This window comes from Ranitomeya imitator, chromosome 10, assembly GCF_032444005.1.
Source record: "Ranitomeya imitator isolate aRanImi1 chromosome 10, aRanImi1.pri, whole genome shotgun sequence".
NCBI lineage: Eukaryota > Metazoa > Chordata > Amphibia > Anura > Dendrobatidae > Ranitomeya > Ranitomeya imitator.
Genome location: NC_091291.1, coordinates 101,967,655 through 101,989,246, shown reverse-complemented (window position 1 = coordinate 101,989,246; position 21,592 = coordinate 101,967,655). Strand labels below are relative to the sequence as shown.

Genomic DNA, 21,592 nt, shown 5'->3' with positions numbered 1-21,592 from the left:
TCTATCTATCTATCATCTATCTATCTTCTATTATCTATCTATCATCTATCTAGTATCTATCTATCTATCATCTATCTATCATCTATCTAGTATCTATCTATCTATTATCTATCTATTATCTATCTATCATCTATCTATCTTCTATTATCTATCTATCATCTATCTAGTATCTATCTATCTTTCATCTATCTATCATCTATCTATCATCTATTTAGTATCTATCTATCAATGATCTATATTTCTATATCTATCTATCTATCTATCTATCTATCTATCTATCTATCTATCTATCTATCTATCATCTATCTATCATCTATCTATTATCTATCTATCTATCTATCATCTATCTATCTATCTATCTTCTATTATCTATCTATCTATCATCTATCTAGTATCTATCTATCATCTATCTATCATCTATCTATTATCTATCTATCTATCATCTATCTATCTATCTATCTTCTATCATCTACCTATCATCTATCTAGTATCTATCTATTATCTATCGATCATCTATCTAGTATCTATCTATCTTTCATCTATCTATCTATCTATCTATCTATCTATCTATCATCTATCTATATCATCTATATATCTATCAATCATATACGGTATATATCTATCCATCCATCTATCCATCCCCTTTCTTTCACTTATGATGCTTTGTGAGACTCCATGCTGTAAATAATATATGAGGCAGGTATGTCTTGCAAAAACACATGTCCGATAATTTCACTTGTCTGGTTTTATCTCTAAGGTGAGCGGACCTCCAGCTTAATGCTGTATGTTTCTGAATAATTTAGGGTAAGGGCGCACTGAGCACAAGCATTGCTCTATGCATTATTCACTTATGTGACTGATGAGGATGAGGGTGGTCTTCCTTTACCTGGACCTTCAGGTTCCTTACTTTCTAGCAGAGGTGCAGGTTTTATGCCTATGGCAATCATCCAAACGGTCAGAATTAGGCTCAAGTAGGTATTTAATGATATTTCATATCTTTACGTCTTATCATTGGGGATCAGTACATAGTGATCTTAAACTTCGGTGTCCCCGTATGTATGCAGTTATGTACCTTATTTGCTAGCCGTTTAATGGTTAATAATTGGATTTCAGGTTTTTTTATACTAGACATATGTAGGTCAGTGAACTGAGCAGAGTAAATTAGCAGTTTTAGGGAAATTAGGCTAATTGCTATATTTTATGATTTACTTTTGTATTATTTCATTTCGATTTAGGCTTTTATTTTTTCTTACAATCCCCTTACTTAATTTACAGCTATTAATGTGGTTTTACACTGTGATACTTGTATGTATGTGTCTGAATATCAGCAGGCAAAGTTACAAGTCATCAGAGAGGTATTCTGAGTCTGAGCTCCATCAGTGTTGTCATAGGGGCATTAAGTTTTATCATAACTTGGAAGCAGTTTTTTATTTTTCTAGCTTAATTGAGAAAATGAAAGAAAATGCAGGATGAATTGCTATGAAACTTTATGTTCCTGTGATAACACTGACAGAGCATCCGATAAATGGTGTCGTCATGGGCACAGAGAGAAAAAAATTCTTATCCCGGGTCATTTTTAGTGTCCGCAAATTAGCAAAAAATGACCACTGCTTCCGAAGCTTGTGTCGTAAATCTGGGCGACCTTAGAAAAGGGTACTGACATATGCTGCAGTAAAGGCACAAAGTGGCAAATGTCACCCATTGGCTGCAAAATAACATGTACCCTGTGGTCAGCGGCGTACATAGAAATCCTGGAGCCTCAAAGCATAGGACCAAATTGAGCACCCCCTCCAATGGGCCCCCAACAACCATAATGACAACCATCGAGTTCTGGCAATTGCATTGTGAGGGCCTAATGGTGTGTCCGAGGGAGATATTCATCTAAATGGTTAAACTGCTGCATTCAGAGCTAGCTCCAGTCGCTGCAATTACTGCTCCAGGCAATGGACATGTCAGGAGAAGTTGGCAGATGCTGCGTAGTAGGACTAGACAGGGCCATTGGGTAACTGGTTTTCCCAATTCATGGGCCTCATGGCGGCTAGGTGGTCTGCTGCTATTGACGGCACACCACGGCCTGTGGTATGTTTTTTTTTCCTCTGGTCCACTGTATAGGAAAGTACAGTCTGCTAGATTTTCCTATACAAAAGTGAAAAAAGATATACTGATGATGCAAGTCTGATGAGGGGTAAAAGGATGCTGCCAATGTAGTCCTATAAATGCATGTCTAGGAAATTGGCATCACATGAACAGAGCAGCAGCTTCTCTTCTTCTTTGTCATGGAGCCGGCACCTCATAGAACAGGCAGGTAGTTATTAAGTCACAAAAGAGCACAGTGAGGTCAAAAATACTCTGTTGTAAAAAAAAAAATCACAGTAATAAGCACGTGCTAGTCAAAAGATGGAAAAAACAGGGTATTTAGTTGATACGTTTTTTGCAAAAAAATGTATACTAAGCTGCTCCACCAATCGTCAAGGTATACCCATATAGAGCAGTCCTAACTAATGTATATAATCCCTATCTGATGTATTTAAAAACCTGATCATCTGTATAGTACATGTATAAGCAGGGTTCAGAGAGGGAATATCCATGTGGACATGCTGGATGGAACAGCTTTGATGCAAATGACCCATAAGGAGTGGTGGACTCCCTAGTCTTGTAGAAACCAGAGAACAATCATAGAACCAGAAACACACGGGCTTGCACATTGAACAAGTCTGTAGGAACCTGTTCACACACCACCAAGAAACTTGAAGACACAAAAGAGCACAGAGTATTTTTGACCTCACTGTGCTCTTTTGTGTCTTCAAGTTTCTTGGTGGTGTGAACAGGTTCGTACAGACTTGGTCAATGTGCAAGTAGCCGATGTGTTTCTGGTTCTATAGGTAGTTATTAAGTACCTGCACGTCATTTTTTTTTTACTATGAACCCAAAAATGTATATAGTCCTGGATAACTCCTTTAATTGATGAAAGTCATGAATCATTATAAACTCAGAAATCCAAAAGAATATGTAAAAACGGGGTTTCTAAACAAATTCTACTTAATGTCCTTATTGTGGTATTGAAATTCTGGCCCCTGATATTTTGTGGATACCATTCAGACTTCTCCTAGGCAGGGCTATTCTGACTCTTCTTACTTCACATTTTGTAGAGCGTGGAACACCGTGTGTTGTCAAGGGATCCATCGGCGGACATGGAGCTAAAGCAGCCTGACTCAGGGATGTCCTCTCCAAATACCACAATGTCCACTCAGCCGGCCCACTTTGATATTGGTTCGCCTTCAAGTACTCTATCCAACTATGACTCGTGTAATTCCAGCCAATCAAGTGTCGGAGATAAGAAATTAAACCAGCACACAGGTCCAAGTAAGTGGCGTCCCTCTGTTCTCTCTACCAATATACACTTGAGGTTGCCCCTAATGATAGAGACCATTCTCATGCAGTAACCTGATCTTTTTTTTGGACTGGTAAAGTGACCATAAAATGCCATTATTTGTTACCTTACAGAGTCATCAGCTGGAATGGTTGATCGCTATCCTGAAACATTTTTTTTTCTGTCTTTATTCCTTTGTCTTTTTTTTTCTTGGGATTAGACCCAAACTCTAATTTTTTTCACTCTTTTGTACATATTTTTTATAGGGGTGAGAAGACTGAAGAGGACTATTATGCTGTGCATATAGACAATCGATTATCTTTAAATTTTGTTAAAAAATGGAAGGACGGACCTCTTAGGAACTTTTGTCTGATAACAGCTTTTGATCCATAAGTAAAAGTTTTTTGTCCTGAGAAGATCTACATCAGTTAAAGTGGTGTGAAAAAGTGTATGCCCCTTCCTGATTTACTATTCTTTTGCATGCTTGTCACAGTTAAATGTGTCAGATCACCAAACAAATTTAAATATTGGACAAAGATAACACAAGTAATAACAAAATTCAGTTTTTAAATTAAAGTTTTTATTATTAAAAGAAAAAGAAATCCAAACGTATAGGGTCCTGTGTGAAAATGTGATTGCACCCCTCTTAATACATAAATTAATTGTGATTTATCACATCTTTGGGAAGCTGAGTTCAAATTCCTTAGCCACACCTGTTCTCAATCAAGAAATAACTTAAGTAGGACCTACCTGAAAAAGTAAAGTAGACTAAAAGATTCCTCACAACCTCGACATCATGCTGCGATCCACACAAATTGTGGAACAAATGAGGAACAAAGTAATTCAGATCTATCAGTCTGGAAAAGGTTGTAAGACATTTCAAAAGCTCTGGGACTTCAGCGAACCACAGTGAGAGCCATTATCCATAAGTTGCCATAACATGGAACAGTTGTGAACCTCCCCAGGAGTGACCGGCCAACCCAAATTACACCAAGAGCGCAGCAACAACTCATCCAAGAGGTCACAAAAAACACCACAACAACATACAGAGAACTGCAAGCCTTACTTGCCTCAGTTAAGGTCAGCATTCATGACTCCACCATAAGAAAGAGACTGGGCAGAAATGACCTGCATGGCAGAGTTCTAAGATGAAAATTAATGCTGTGCAATAACAACATAGAGGCTCGTCGTGGTTTTGACAGAAAACATCTTGATGATCCCCTAGAATTTTGGGAATATGCTCTGTGGACAGATAAGACAAAAGTTGAACTTTTGGAAGGTGTATGTCCCATTACATCCGATGTAGAAGTAACACAGTATTTCAGAAAAGGAACATCATACCAGCAGTAAAATATGGTGGTGGTAGTGTGATGATCTGGAGCTGTTTAGCTGTTTCAGGTCTTGAAAGATTTGCTGTGGTAAATGAAACCATGAATTCTGCTGTCTACCAAAAAATCCTGAATCCTGAAGTGCACTTGGGTTATGCAGCAGGACAATGATCCAAAACACACCAGCAAGTCCACCTCTGGATGGCTTAAGAAAAACAAAATTAAGACTTTGGAGTAGCCTAGTCTTCAAAGTCCTGACTTTAATCTGATTGAGATGCTGTGGCATGACCTTAAAAAAGCGGTTCATGCTCAAAAAAACCCGCAATGAGGTTGAATTACAACAATTTTGCAAAGATGAGCTGACCAAAATTCCTTCAGAGCCTTGTAAAAGACTCATTGCCAGTTATCTCAAATGCTTTATTGCGGTTGTTGCTGCTAAGGGTGGCCCAACCAGTTATTAGGTTTAGAGTGCAATATTTTTTTCACACAGGGCCCTGTAGGCTTGGATTTATTTTTCCCTTAATAATAAAAACCTTCATTTAAAAACTGCATTTTGTGATTTCTTGTGATATTTTTGTCTAATATTTAAATTTGTTTGGTGATCTGAAACATTTAAGCATGACAAACATGCAAAAGAATAGGAAATCAGGAAGGAGGAAAACACTTTTTCACACAACTGTATCCCACTATCCCTAGTTATAGCCTGGTCATAGACCTGATACTGAACTGTTGGTCCTACAATTAATTGTCCAACATCTATCTCCACTCACTCCACCATAAATGTGTATATTTAGCACCAGACAAATTGGAAATAATGATGCCAGCCTCACTAGGCCATTGTCTGATAAGACATTGCTGTGCTTAACATCGAATAGTTAATTTTTTATAATAATAGTAATGATATGTTAAAGGGAACTTATCTGATTTATGCTGTCCGAACCGCCAACAGTATGAATCTGAGCCTGGCTGCATGATTGCAACCAGAAATGTTTTACTCTGATAAGTCCGGTGTTTCCGCCAGGAGGCTTATTCCTTTCCTTCTCCAGTTGATTGACAAGTCTCTGTCAATCTCCTTGAGTGGTGCTGGCCAGTGGCGGTGCCGTAGTTGTCAGGTTTTTTCCTCTAGTCCCCAGTTTCTCAAACTATGTTTTCTCTGAAATGATCCAATGTTTCACAGTTTTTCTGACCATACACATAGACATGTAAGTCAACAGGAAACCCTGGCACACCAGCCTGACTAAGAAATGGAGGCCGGCTTCCAGGGTTGCTGAGCTGAGATGGAAAATTTCCCACTCTAACAAGCACTTTATCACATTCAAACGGTCCCTTACTACTGTTAAGTCAACACTCACTGCAGCAAAACAACCCTACTTCTCATCGCTCATATCCTCCCTGTCTCACAACCCTAAACAGCTATTCAAAGCTTTCAATTCTCTCCTCCGTCCCCCAGTACCTCCTCCCTCACCTCTCATCTCAACTGAAGACTTTGCCTCATTCTTCAAGCAGAAGATCAATAACACCAGAGAAAGCTTTGGCCTTCAACTCCCGCAGCCCCTACTCATAACCGATGTCGGACTGGAGTGCCATGGGCCCTCCAATAACATTGACATTGGGGGGGCCCACTTTTCACCTGCATGCAAATGTTACACGACCCTCATTCACAAATTTACCTATCTATCAATTTAATAATAAACTCGATAGCTTGGTTAATGAATGAGATGCTGTTTTTTTTCTGTACAGAGTGAATAATGCCAAATACTGCGCATACAGTGTGGTTGGGGGCACAGATCTCCACAGTGGCCCACCGGGGGATTCCCCTATAGGCCAGTCCGAGCCTGCTCATAACTATCAACCCAACTCCTCCAAAACCAGCTTCTCCACCATTGCATAAGATCAATTTTCCTCTCTACTCTCAAGATCACATCTCACCACCTGTGCACTTGACCCGATGCACCTCATCCCAAATCTCACCACAGTCTTTGCCACAACCCTAACCTATCTCTTCAACCTGTCACTATCAACTGGTGTTTTCCCCTCATGCTTCAAACATGCCTCAATCACACCCATCCTTAAAAAGCCCTCCTTCAACTCATCCTCTTTGTCTAGCTATCACCCCATATCACTATGCCTCAAAACTACTTGAACAACACGTCCATTTTGAACTGTCCTCCCACCTCTCCTCCTGCTCCTTCTTCAACCGCTTATAATGTGGCATCCTACCACATCACTCCACTGAAACTGCCCTGACTAAAGTCACCAATGACGTACTAAATGACAAATCCAAGCAACACTACTCTTTCCTCCTCCTACTGGACCTGTCCTCTGCTTTTGACACAGTGGACCATTCCCTCTTACTACAGATTCTCTCATCCCTTGGCATCATAGACTTTGCCCTATCTTGGATGTCTTCATACCTAACAGACCGGACATTCAGCATCTCCCGCTCGCACACCAACTCCTTATCTTTCCCCCAACTGTCAGTGTCCCTGAAGGTTCGGTTCTAGGGACCCTGCTCTTCTCCATTTACAGTGTCTACCTTGGACAACTTTCAGTATCACCTGTATGCTGATGACACACAGATCTACCTCTCTGAACCCCATATCACTTACTAATCCCACAATGCCTGTCCGCTATTTTATCCTTCTTCTCTGCTAGATTTATACAAAGTAACATTGACAAAACAGAATTCATCATCTTTCCCCCATCTCACTCAACCCCCCAACAGACCTAGCTATCAAACTCAATGGCTGCTCACTCTCCTTAGTTCCGCAAGCTCGCTGCTTCACCATAACTCTGGACTGTGATCTCTCCTTCAAACCGCATATACAAGCCCTTTTCACTACCTGCTGACTCCAACTCAAAAATACATTCCTTAATCAAGAATCTGCAAATACCCTAGTCCATGCCCTCATCATCTCCTGCTTTGACTACTGCAACCTCCTGCTCTGTGGCCTCCCTTCTAACACTCTCGCGCCCTTCCAATCTATCGTAAACTCTGCTGCACGACTAATCCACCTGTCCCCCCGCTATTCCCCGGCCTCTGTCAATCCCTGCACTTGCTCCACATTACCTAGAGACTTCAGTTCCAAACCCTAACCATGACGTACAAAGCCATCCAAAACCTGTTTCCTCCATACATCTCGTCTCCCGGTACTTACCTGCACGCAACCTCCGATCCTCACAACATCTCCTTCTCTTCTCCCCTCTTATCTCTTCTTTCCACAATCGCATACAAGATTTCTCCCGCGCATCCCCCCTACTCTGGAACTCTTTCCCCCAACATATCAGATTCTCGCCTGAAATGTTCAAAAGGAACCTGAAGACTCACCTCTTCCGACAAGCCTACAACCTGCAGTAACCCTTGTTCCACCATACCGCTGCACGACCAGCTTTCCCCTCATCCCTTGCAGCCTGTGAGGCCTAACGGGCAGGGTCCTCTCTCTTACTGTACCAGTCCCTAACTTTTATTATTTATTTTAAGATTATTGTAAATGTCTTTTATTATGTACGCCTTTTTCACATGTAAATCGCCATGCAATAAATGGTGCTATAATAGTAAATAATGATGCTAAAGATACACATGAGAAGGCCGTTGGCCAAAAAATCGTTGCGATTGGCAGTCTGCTATCAGGCATGCCTAGTCTATATCTTTTCCAACCATCACCCAAACACATTAGACTGTCGATATTGACAGGTTCGGCCGACATAAGTCTAATATATATGGCCAGCTAAATACTTTCCTCACTGCAGTTGTGCAGCCAGGCTCTGATCCATGCTGACAGTGTTTCGGTCAGCATGAATCTAATGACGGGTACCCTATAAGATGACCTTAAAGGATAATACAGAAACTCTTGTTCATATCTGTTAATAAAAAATCAAATAAAAATGATACTAAGAAACACAATCTTCATTTTCAATAAAACAGAAATTAAATCTTCAATTGAAAGCTTAAAACCGACAGTAGACTCCTTGGTCTCATGTTCTGTCCAAGTTTCAGGCTTTTTCTCTGGAGCCATTTCGCGTAGAGTGTGGACAGTGAATGAAAGCCTGACGTTACTATACTGGAATTACTTTGTTTTCCACACTTCCCATTATGTGCTGCAGCATCTTCAGTAACGTCCATAACTGTTCTAATCCCATCCATCTATCAGTGTTACAGTTGCCGCTGAAACTAATTTTTATTTCTACTGTGATTCTGAAAAAATCATGGTGAAAAACGCATCATTTTTCCCACAATTTTCACTCTATGGTGGGCGGCAAAAACTCATATTTTTTGTCACGAAACATTAAAAAAATCATGCTAAAATTGGCGCATTTTTGCCACAATATAAGTCCAATCCTAACAAAGAGCCTAAAAAGCACCTGGTTTGCAAAGTGGCTGGAAACTCCAAAACATCACATGCTGACCCAAACAATGGTTTAATAGCCATTACACAGAAAGCCAAAACTGCGTCATTAATATGGAATAAAAATGAATACTTTATTGATTATACATAGTAAAAATATAAAAAGACTTAATATTGTTTCCTGCACAATTGCAGTAAAAGAGAGACCAGAACATATGACATCTGGAGGGAACAAAGGGACTGTTAGCTCCGTAGCTCACATAAATAGAGAGGGTACAATGCTTAATATAGTGCAACTGGACTTTATTATGTCCATGTAGGTAACAATATATAACCGAAAAAATGAGATTATCTTACTCATGCTTGTAAACCACCAACATATCACTTACGCTAACGTGCGTTTCGCATTAAATGGCCTCCTCAAGGGGTAAGATTTGCAAAATTGCAGCAACAATGTGGTTTCAGTTCTAATTGTTACATGATTACAGCTGCAATACATAAAATGTCAGTTTTCAAGTTTTTTAATAAAAACTGATGGAGGAAGCATATATTAATAATTAAACATCACTGATGCGGTGGCTGGATCGCTACAGGCACTGACTCAGGAATTTATGAGAGACGCGACCCCTCTACTCGTAGTTCATCTCAGCATCCCTGTTTAGAAGATGTGCGACCCCTGGTGGCCAGCACTTTAGAGAAATTTTGGGGGTTATAATATCAAAATTTTCTAAGTAATTTGAAGAATTACTATCTTTAGGACATTGTCTACTAATTAAAAATAAGCTGTTTTAGGGTATGTGCACACGATGCAGATTTAGTGCAGAACTGCAACAGATTTTTCTGCAGCAGAAACGCTGCAGAACTGCACTGTGATTTACAGTACAATGTAAATCAATGTGAAAAAAAAAGCTGTGCACATGGTGCAGAAAAATCTGCGCAGAAAAGTACAGTTCCCTGTAAAATGTTATATAATAACACTAATATAATAATTTTAACTTTCTCAGTACAATTTTATGACTGTTGCATGTAAAAAGAATTTTCTTTCCACAACACTACTTACTCATTTTTAGTGCGCAGTCAGCCAGCCATATTACTCGCGTGAGGATCGCACTGCATTCCTCGGACTGACCGTCAGCTCTCCTGACCTGAGCGTGGCAGCTGCATAGAAATACATGCTGTCATGCTTAGGTCAGGAGAGATGACAGCCAGTCTGAGGATTGCGATACAACCTTTGCTCGAGTAATACGGCTGTCTGTCTGCGCCCTTAAAAGGATGCTACTACATTTTTTTCTCCTAATTAAGGTAAATATGGATCCTACATTGCTTAGTCATGGCCTGAAAGTCTTCTTACACATGTCACTCACCACATGGAGGAGCATTACCCTTTAGGCCCCAGTCAGAGGCCTCACGTTCAGTCAAAGCAGATCTCATGTTTTTCACTGCAAAATTTTGTTTTGTTCTGCAAATTGAGATTCTGAATTGACTTTTATCAAGTCGTATAGCAAGGCTCATTAAAGGGTCGATATTTACTTTTAGGATTGCTACTTACAATAGGTGGCACTAGAATTCAGGTCGTCTTCCTCTCTGAAAAGGCTATTTACGTACTTGGGTATAACTAATATTATATTGCCCCCCTATTACTAGTATTATTATTTATTATTTTAGCGCCATCCATTCCAGGGAGCTTTACATGTGAAAAGGGGTATTTCTAATAAAAATAAGTACATAATCATGAAGAATGCAAGTCACCAACTGGTATAGAAGGGGAAGAGGACCCTGCCAGCGTGGACTCAGTCTACAAGATGTGCAAGAATATTAATACCTCCTATGTGCAAGAATATAACTACTATAATACTGCTCCTATGCACAAGAATATAACTACTATAATACTGCTCCTATGTATAAGAATTAGCTACTGTAATACTGCCCCTATGTACAAGAATATAACTACTATAATACTGCCCCTATGTACAAGAATATAACTACTATACTACTGCCCCTATGTACAAGAATATAACTACTATAATACTGCTCCTATGTACAAGAATATAACTACTATAATACTGCTCCTATGTACAAGAATATAACTACTATAATACTGCCCCTATGTACAAGAATATAACTACTATAATACTGCTCCTATGTACAAGAATATAACTACTATAATACTGCTCCTATGTACAAGAATATAACTACTATAATACTGCCCCTATGTACAAGAATATAACTACTATAATACTGCCTGCTATGTACAAGAATATAACTACTATAATAATGCCTGCTATGTACAAGAATATAACTACTATAATACTGCTCCTATGTACATGAATATAATTACTATAATACTGCTCCTATGTACAAGAATATAACTACTATAATACTGCTCCTATGTACAAGAATATAATTACTATAATACTGCCTCTATGTACAAGAATATAACTACTATAATAATGCCTCCTGTGTACAAGAATATAACTATTATAATACTGCCTCTATGTACAAGAATATAACTACTATAATAATGCCTCCTATGTACAAGAATATAACTACTTTAATACTGCCCCTGTGGACAAGAATATAACTACTATAATACTGCTCCAATGCACAAGAATATAACTACTATAATACTGCTCCTATGCTCCTATGTACAAGAAAATAACTACTATAATACTGCCCCTATGTACAAGAATATAACTACTATAATACTGCCCCTATGTACAAGAATATAACTATTATAATACTGCCCCTATGTACAAGAATATAATTTCTATAATAATGCTCCTATGTACAAGAATAGAACTTCTATAATAATGCCACTATGTATAAGAATATAACTACTATAATGCTGCCCCTATGGACAAGAATATAACTGCTATAATACTGCCCCTATGTACAAGAATATAACTACTATAATACTGCTCCTATGTACAAGAATATAACTACTATAATACTGCCTCTATGTACAAGAATATAACTATTATAATACTGCCTACTGTGTACAAGGATATATCTACTATAATACTACACCCTATATACAAGAATATAACTACTATAATACTGCCTTCTATGTACAAGAATATAACTACTATAATACTGCCTTCTATGTACAATAACATAACTACTATAATACTGCTCTCTATTCAAGAATATAGCTACTATAATACTGCCCCTATGTACAAGAATATAACTACTATAATACTGCTCCTATGTACAAGAATACAACTACTATAATACTGCCCCTATGTACAAGAATATAACTACTATAATACTGCTCTCTATTCAAGAATATAACTACTATAATACTGCTCCTATGTACAAGAATATAACTACTATAATACTGCTCTCTATTCAAGAATATAACTACTATAATACTGCCCCTATGTACAAGAATATAACTACTATAATACTGCTCCTATGTACAAGAATATAACTACTATACTACTGCCCCTATGTACAAGAATATAACTACTATAATACTGCTCCTATGTACAAGAATATAACTACTATAATACTGCTCCTATGTACAAGAATATAACTACTATAATACTGCCCCTATGTACAAGAATATAACTACTATAATACTGCTCCTATGTACAAGAATATAACTACTATAATACTGCTCCTATGTACAAGAATATAACTACTATAATACTGCCCCTATGTACAAGAATATAACTACTATAATACTGCCTGCTATGTACAAGAATATAACTACTATAATAATGCCTGCTATGTACAAGAATATAACTACTATAATACTGCTCCTATGTACATGAATATAATTACTATAATACTGCTCCTATGTACAAGAATATAACTACTATAATACTGCTCCTATGTACAAGAATATAATTACTATAATACTGCCTCTATGTACAAGAATATAACTACTATAATAATGCCTCCTGTGTACAAGAATATAACTATTATAATACTGCCTCTATGTACAAGAATATAACTACTATAATAATGCCTCCTATGTACAAGAATATAACTACTTTAATACTGCCCCTGTGGACAAGAATATAACTACTATAATACTGCTCCAATGCACAAGAATATAACTACTATAATACTGCTCCTATGCTCCTATGTACAAGAAAATAACTACTATAATACTGCCCCTATGTACAAGAATATAACTACTATAATACTGCCCCTATGTACAAGAATATAACTATTATAATACTGCCCCTATGTACAAGAATATAATTTCTATAATAATGCTCCTATGTACAAGAATAGAACTTCTATAATAATGCCACTATGTATAAGAATATAACTACTATAATGCTGCCCCTATGGACAAGAATATAACTGCTATAATACTGCCCCTATGTACAAGAATATAACTACTATAATACTGCTCCTATGTACAAAAATATAACTACTATAATACTGCCTCTATGTACAAGAATATAACTATTATAATACTGCCTACTGTGTACAAGGATATATCTACTATAATACTACACCCTATATACAAGAATATAACTACTATAATACTGCCTTCTATGTACAAGAATATAACTACTATAATACTGCCTTCTATGTACAATAACATAACTACTATAATACTGCTCTCTATTCAAGAATATAGCTACTATAATACTGCCCCTATGTACAAGAATATAACTACTATAATACTGCTCCTATGTACAAGAATACAACTACTATAATACTGCCCCTATGTACAAGAATATAACTACTATAATACTGCTCTCTATTCAAGAATATAACTACTATAATACTGCTCCTATGTACAAGAATATAACTACTATAATACTGCTCTCTATTCAAGAATATAACTACTATAATACTGCTCTCTATTCAAGAATATAACTACTATAATACTGCTCCTATGTACAAGAATATAACTACTATAATACTGCTCTCTATTCAAGAATATAACTACTATAATACTGCTCCTAAGTATAACACATGATAATGTAGTCAAGAATGTATATCACAACAGGTGATATGTTTTTATATCCTTCTGGGATTTGGCCAGCCGCCGCCTGAACTTCCTTTATAGATTTTTCTTTAAAGAAAAACTTTGCACTTACTAGAATGTAGAACAATAGGCTTTTATCTTGGAGTGTTGCGAAGAATTTCTTGCCAGAATCTCGGTGTGCAAAATCCATGTGTGTGATTGCTTTACAATACAGAAAGTTCAAGGTTCTATTTTCTACTCATGGGGTGAATGTTCAGGAATCTTTACTTAACTAAGGCATAATTTTGATAATATAATTGCCTCTATTATCCCCAGCAGTGGTAATGATCTGTGCACTTGACAACTTTGGTTTTGCTCTACTGGCTTTCATATATTTGATTTTCCTTTATGAGAGAAGTTATTTGATAAAATGACTTTAACTGTTTTTTGACAAAGTTATTTGCTAAAGCTGCCAAAACCTCGAGAAGGAAAAATAAGATCAGGTATGTTGCATTTTCACAACGTTGACTTTTTGCACTGTTTATGGCCACTGCTTATGTGTACTCTATGTGCACTACATAGTAGTATTATTATACACACACAAATAATAGAAATGAACTAATGCACAACCAGACTTGTCAAGAACACAACTGTCTTATATCTGTTATAAGTAAATGCAATGACCGTTTCAATGTCTGGAAATAATGGAAAGCTAGGCTGACTTTCTTATTTTTCACTTGTTGTTTTATTCGTTTTACATAAAATTTGACAAATTGAAAGACAGCTTCCACTGGCAATTATTTGCTGAAATAGATAATCGAATGTATGAAAAACAATTGTGAATGCAGTCTAATATACAGTACGTATGTGTGTATTGTGACTTTAGTCACTACTCCTGGACAAGCTGTGAGGCCGGGTAGTAAAAGAGTTCAAAAGCCAGCATGGTACGTCATGGACAGGGGTGGATTATCAGAGGGTCAATATGGGCGGTAGCCCAGGGCCCAGTGGTCTGGGGGGCCCTGGGCTACCGCACAGATTGACCCTCCGCTAATCGTCTGTGACTGCCCGCCGGCATTTGTGAGCCCCCCGGACCCGGTGGGCAGAGAGAAGGGGCCCGCATCGGGCCCCTCTCATCTGCTCACCGGGCCCTTTCCGGCGCTGCGGCGGTTTTCTATTGACGTGCGGGCACGCGCCCGCACGTCAATAGTTAACAACAACAGCCGCCAGCCAATTGGAGGCTGGCAGCTGAAGTCGGCCGCAGCGCACACGTCGCCGGCGTCTGACGTCATTGTCAGTCGCCGGCGAGTGTGCGCTGCTGCAGGGAGCTCGCCGCCTGGAGCGCGGACAGGTGAGGAGACTGCTTGTTTTTTTTTTTTTGTTTGTTTTTTTTTGGATCAGTTATCGGTGGACACACTGGGGGGCAATGCTGGAGGACACACTGGGGGGCAATGCTGGAGACACTGGGGCAGATTGGAGGACACACTGGGGGCAATGCTGGAGACAGTGGGGCAGATTGGAGGACACACTGGGGGGCAATGCTGGAGACACTGGGGCAGATTGGAGGACACACTGGGGGGCAATGCTGGAGACAGTGGGGCAGATTGGAGGACACTCTGGGGGGGCAATGCTGGAGACACTGGGGCAGATTGGAGGACACACTGGGGGGGCAATGCTGGAGGACACACTGGGGGGCCGATTGCTGGAGACAGTGGGGCCGATTGCTAGAGACAGTGGGGCCGATTGTTGGAGACAGTGGGGCCGATTGCTGGAGACTGTGGGGCCGATTGCTGGAGACTGTGGGGCCGATTGCTGGAGACAGTGGGGCCGATTGCTGGAGACAGTGGGGCCGATTGCTGGAGACAGTGGGGCCGATTGCTGGAGACAGTGGGGCCGATTGCTGGAGACAGTGGGGCCGATTGCTGGAGACAGTGGGGCAGATTGCTGGAGACAGTGGGGCAGATTGCTGGAGGACACACTGGATGCAGATTGCTGGAGACACTGGGGCAGATTGCTGGAGACACTGGGGCAGATTGCTGGAGACACTGGGGGTAATATGCTGGACACACTGGGGCAGATGATTGCTGGACACACTGGGGCAATGCTGGAGACACTGGGCCAGATTGCTGGACACACTGGTGGTAATATGCTGGACACACTGGGGCAGATTGCTGGACACACTGTCTGGGGGCAATAAGCTGGACATACTGGGGCAGATTGCTGGAGACACTGGGGGTAATATGCTGGACACACTTGGGTTAATATGCTGGACACACTGGGGCAGATTGCTGGACACACTGGGGGCAGGACTGGAGGCATGGGCAGAATGTAGACACGGGGCATGATTGGAGACATGGGGCAGGATTGGATCATGGGGCAGGATGGATACGATGGAGACAGATGGGGCAGGATGGGGAGATCATATGGTGTAGAATGGATACTCATGAGTGCAGGATGGGAGAACATATGGCTGGAGCCAGGAATGAGACACACGGGGCCAGGATGGGGAATATTATTACCATAGGGGCTAATTAAGGGATATTATTACTGCAGTGATGTATTTATTTTATTTTTTGAGTATACTGTTTTAAATGGGGGGGCGGTCCTGTTACTGTGCAGAGTGATACTATATCGCCTTTTTTTTGTTCATGTGTTGTAATGTAGAAGTTGTAAAAAATTAAGTAATGTGTTCTGCAAGCGGAGCTCGAGATAACCGTTATTTCCTGCAGAAACGAGTCCTGGCTGGAAGAAATGATGGCGGTCTGGTGAGTCAGTGTTACCTATACACTGACACTATACACTATATACTATATACAGCGGTCCTGTGTACAATGTCACCAGTGATAACTGTATTACCTATACATTATATACAGAGCTCCTGTGTATAATACCACCAGTGATCTCTGTATTACCTCTACACAGACACTGCATACTAAGTACAGATCTCCTGTGAATACTGGCACTTATGGTGATAGTATTGTGTTTTTTTTTTTTTTTATTATTACTGATCAGTATTGTAGTATTCAGACACTATGTGGTGGTAATATGTGGTCTGGAAATGGTGTTGTGGTATTTGTCCCTTGTATGTGCTATTTGGTCACCAAGTGGTAATATGTGGTCTTGACATGGTGCGGTGGTATTTGTTCCTTGTATGTGATATTATTCGATCACTGTGGTTGTAATTTGTGGTCTTGACATGGCGCGGTGGTATTTGTTCCTTGTATGTGATATTATTCGATCACTGTGGTTGTAATTTGTAGTCTGGTCATGGTGCGGTGGTATTTGTTCCTTGTATGTGATATTATTGGTCAAGATATACCTAAATTGTATTGCAGATTTTAACAAATATTTAACAGGTTACAGTAGAGTAGGGCCCGGCCATTTTTCTGGAATAATCTGGTTCGGGTATATCACGACCCCCGTCTCATGACCCCCGTCTCATGACCCCCGTCACATCACCCCCGTCACATGACCGGGGGGGCCCACAGTGTGTGAACAGCCCGGGGCCATGGCTACCCTTAATCCACCCCTGGTCATGGACAGAGGGATGAGATAAAGGCATAGTCAGGTAACAATGCAGGGTCAGAATTCCAAGAAGGTAGCGGATCACGACAAAAGGGCTAGGTAAAATGGATGCTCAAGGCAAATCCAAGGTCAAGGAACAAATACAGAATGCAAGACTAGGAGCACAGAACAAACACACATCTCATGATCGAAGCCACAATTGGCATCAATATAAGGCGGAGAGCCAGCTAAATAGCTATGTACTCTGAACAGGAGACACATGGATGAAGCCCCAGCACACGTTGGTCCTGATTGGACAGCTAAACTGTGATTCAACACACTGACAGCTCAGCCTTTCCCAGCATCCGATTGGATGTCTAAGATGTCAATCACCATAGTGACAGCTCAGCACACACCTTGTCCTCGATTGGACAGTAGAAGTATCATTCACTGCATCCGGACACACTAATAGGTAGAATCGTGACATTAATATTCAGAAATTAATATAATTTTTGTCATGATCCTGTCCGGAGTTTGTTTTCTGTTTTTCTCTCTCTGGACTGGTCATGCGGGGGTTAACACCGTGGGCCTCGTTTTGGAGCTGGCTGGGCTTTTCAGTCCTCTGCTGTCTGCTGGCTAGCATCAGTGATAGTTCATGCTTGCAGACTAGAGCAGCTGACCCATGTACCCTGGTCATCCTTCTGCCTCTGACTTCTCGTATTTGTGTGAGACCCATTCCCTATCCCTTATGTAGTGTTTGTCTGGTAGTTTTCCTTAAAGTGTGTGACTTGGCCTGATCTCTGAACCCCGCCTCTTGCTTTCCGTCTCTGCTACCTCATTCCCTGACCAGCTTTGACTCTGTCTTGTACCCCGACATTGTCTTACGTCTCACATTTTGGATACCGCTCTCCAGTTTGGCTCTGACTTTGTGCATGCTGTGACCTCTGCTACTTCAGCTCCTGACAGTTTCAGACTCTGTTTGTCTGACCACTCTTTCGTTACTTGTGACACCTGTGCGGCTGCTCAGTGTTGCTACGCTGTGTGATGCAGTGACCCCTGTTACAGCTAGGGGGCGCTGCATGTGCTCCTCAGGATATGCATGAAGGCATATCTGTGGTTATAATGGTTGAACTAGCCACCTCCCACCTATGAGAGTGGTTACAAGTATATAATGTGACCATGTGGGTCACATGGGGAAAGATGGATGGACCTGAGTGGTCTGTGTGCCAGGTTCTGGAGGGCCTCTGTGTTGGGAGGTCCTGGGAGTAGGACTAGATCCCTGAGGAGCCCAAGGGGGATGCCTTGGACCTAGGGGCCTGTGTGTTGGACAGTCCCAGATGGGGATGGGCGTCCTAAATAACGCACTGAGCGGACGCGTGTGCAGAGTCCGTGATGGCACTGCGTTTGGGGAAGCTACAGCACGTCTGAGGATCTGGACTGTCAGGTGGCCTGGTGAGCAAGGCATTGCCTGGAATGGTGATCCCAGATCAGCAGTTTCCCTGAAAGAGAGAGTACTGACAGGAGTCAGCGTATGGAGCAGGAGCTCCTAGAAGGTAACCCAGCGTATAGGGTGCTGTGCGGTCACCCACCCAACTGGTCAGATAAGGATCAGCGTGTTTAGAGACCGCGACCCAATGTCATGTGCGCTATATGACTAGGGACATTGATGAACTGTTCGGTGTACTGACACCCATGGTAACTGGACAAAGTGAGAGGTCCAGCATGTTTAGTGTCCGTGAGATAAAGCCAAATATGAAGTGTCTAAAGAAAAAGCTGCAACTTAATGTCACCGGTTGGTGCCTATTGTGTTCTATGAAGTGTATATGATGAACTATGCATAATCAGGTTTATGATGCCATAATAAACCGTGTGGACTGTTCAAGTAGAAAAAACGTTCCTAAGTGCTTTAACCCCGTGCCAAGCGAGTGTCCCCCAATACACTCAGTAAGTACAATCTTACAGCTGTTAGTGTGCAACCTCTCTTCTCTCACCAGCACCCCCTGGTGGAGGTTGCGTTAAACTGCACTGCAGCCGCATCACAATTTTCTTCTCTATTTCTCTAAATTTAGTTCTCATAAATTTCTATAAATGGTTCTCTGCAACTTTATCTTAGATCCCTTTCACACGTCAGTATGTCCAGTACGTGTGGTGACGTCACTGAGCTTGAACTGCGGTGACTTCATCACTTTTTCCCATGGTGCTGAGGTCACTGCATTCTGCCCGGCTTGGAATGCAGCCTCCCTGACCAGCGGTAACCTTGATGACGTCACCGCTAGTCACTGATGCTGTTTTTGCATAAGCTCATTCACCAGTGGTTCTCAGCCTGGACGGTCACATCTTGGCACCTTCCAAGTTGAAAACTATTTATCCCCCAGACATGGATTATGACGTGGGACAGAAAGATGGACAGGTGAGGGATATTGTTGTTTTTTTATTTTTGTTTTATTACAGGAGATGAGGGATTGGGTGGAATTAGGCGTTAGGTGAGTATAATGGTGTTTGTTCTTTTAAATAAAAATGGAAAACTGTGTTTTGTTTTATTTCTAATAAAGGACTTTATTTGGGCTGTGTCTTTATTTACAGTATAACTATAGGATTAGTAATGGATGCGTGTCTTAGACACCTCTCCATTACTAAGCCGTGGACTTGATGTCACCTGAAAATATAAAGGTGACATCAACCCCACAAATATGAACCCCACTTGCCACTGCTACAGGGCATGTGGGAAGATCCGGGCGAAGCGCCAGAATTGGCGTATCTAATAGATGTGCCTTTTCTAGGCGGCTGTGGGCTGCTATTTTTAGGTTGGGGGGTCAATATCCATGGCCCCCTACAAGCCTGAGAATACCAGCCCCCAGCTGTCAGCTTTAGCAAGGCTGGTTGTCAAAAATTGGGGGGACCCCACACCATTTTTTTTTTAAATTATTTAATTAATCTAATAAAACAGCATGGTAACCCCTCTATTCTTGATAACCAGCCTTGCTAATGCTGACAGCTGAGAGTTGCAGCCCTCAGCTGTCAGTTTTGCCTGGCTGGTTATAGAAAGTCCTTACCGCCGGTTCTCCGATGGCCATGCGCAGACTTCCTAGTCACGTGGGGCCCCGCGTGTTTCCGGTTGTCTACCGCCCGGCTCGCTGAGACAGGGCGGAAGTGAGGCAATGTGATTCCGCGCCGATCTATCTAGCGGACCCTTTTTAATCGTCTTCGCCCCCTGCCTGTTCATGCGCCCCCTGAGGAAGGTACCAAACCGAAACGCATGTCGGGGTGGATGGGTTTCCCCATAATATTTACTATCGGCATCAGGTAACGTGCATGGCTTACTGCAGCTAAGATGTTCTCTGCTACTACCTAGTGATTATGTGTAATGGCCATATTACCTTTTATTCATATGGGAGGGCACTGTATTTTGTAATTGTGCGCGCTAGTTATTCCCTGTATGCTACTATTTTGTTTTGAGGATACACCCTACCTTGGGCTTTGCATGGTGCTGGTGACTCCCCCTTGTCATCTTTTTAGCCCTGCTGTGTATTGTTTGTCTGGCTTTTTATCATGTTTGTTATAATAAAATGATTGGTTTTTGGACTTTATGACTGCTTGGTGCTTCCTTTCTGATTAGTTTAATCATATGTTGCAGTTGTCCATACGTCCATGAATAGGTGGTGGTGCGATAGATGGGGATGTAAAAGTGGGTATATATATATATAAAGTGGGTATATATATATATATATATATATATACACACATACGTTCAGTGTATTGTACAGTTGATTTCCACCATTGATAATGCTTATTGGAATTTTGTTATGATTATAGAAAGTACAGGGTAACCCACTCTGTTTTTTAAATTTATTTATTGATAACGCAGGCGGCGGGTGATGAATACTCCCATCAGACGCTCCTGCTGTCACTGTTATTAGCAGCAGCAGGTGTAGGCTGAAGCAGTAATAGTCCCATCAGTTGCCACCTGCTGTCATTCTTATCAGTTGAATACAACTCTCATCGTTCGCCGGCAGAGCAGGGGAGAATGATGCCAGCCATCTTCAGCACCGGGCACCGAGGAATAGCGCTAACTGTACCGCTGCTTCCCTGGCATCGATGCCTGTGGTACTGATGT

At 40.9% G+C, this 21,592-nt stretch overlaps 1 protein-coding gene across 1 annotated transcript in view; it reads left to right on the top strand.

The window, feature by feature from the left end:
- The window catches only part of LOC138651612 (espin-like), a 263,532-nt gene that overhangs the window by 101,354 nt on the left and 140,586 nt on the right, over positions 1 to 21,592 (top strand). Inside the window, exon 6 of the mRNA XM_069741931.1 lies at positions 3,150 to 3,363. Coding sequence (XP_069598032.1) covers positions 3,150 to 3,363 — 214 coding nt within the window. The remainder of the gene's footprint in view (positions 1 to 3,149; positions 3,364 to 21,592) is intronic.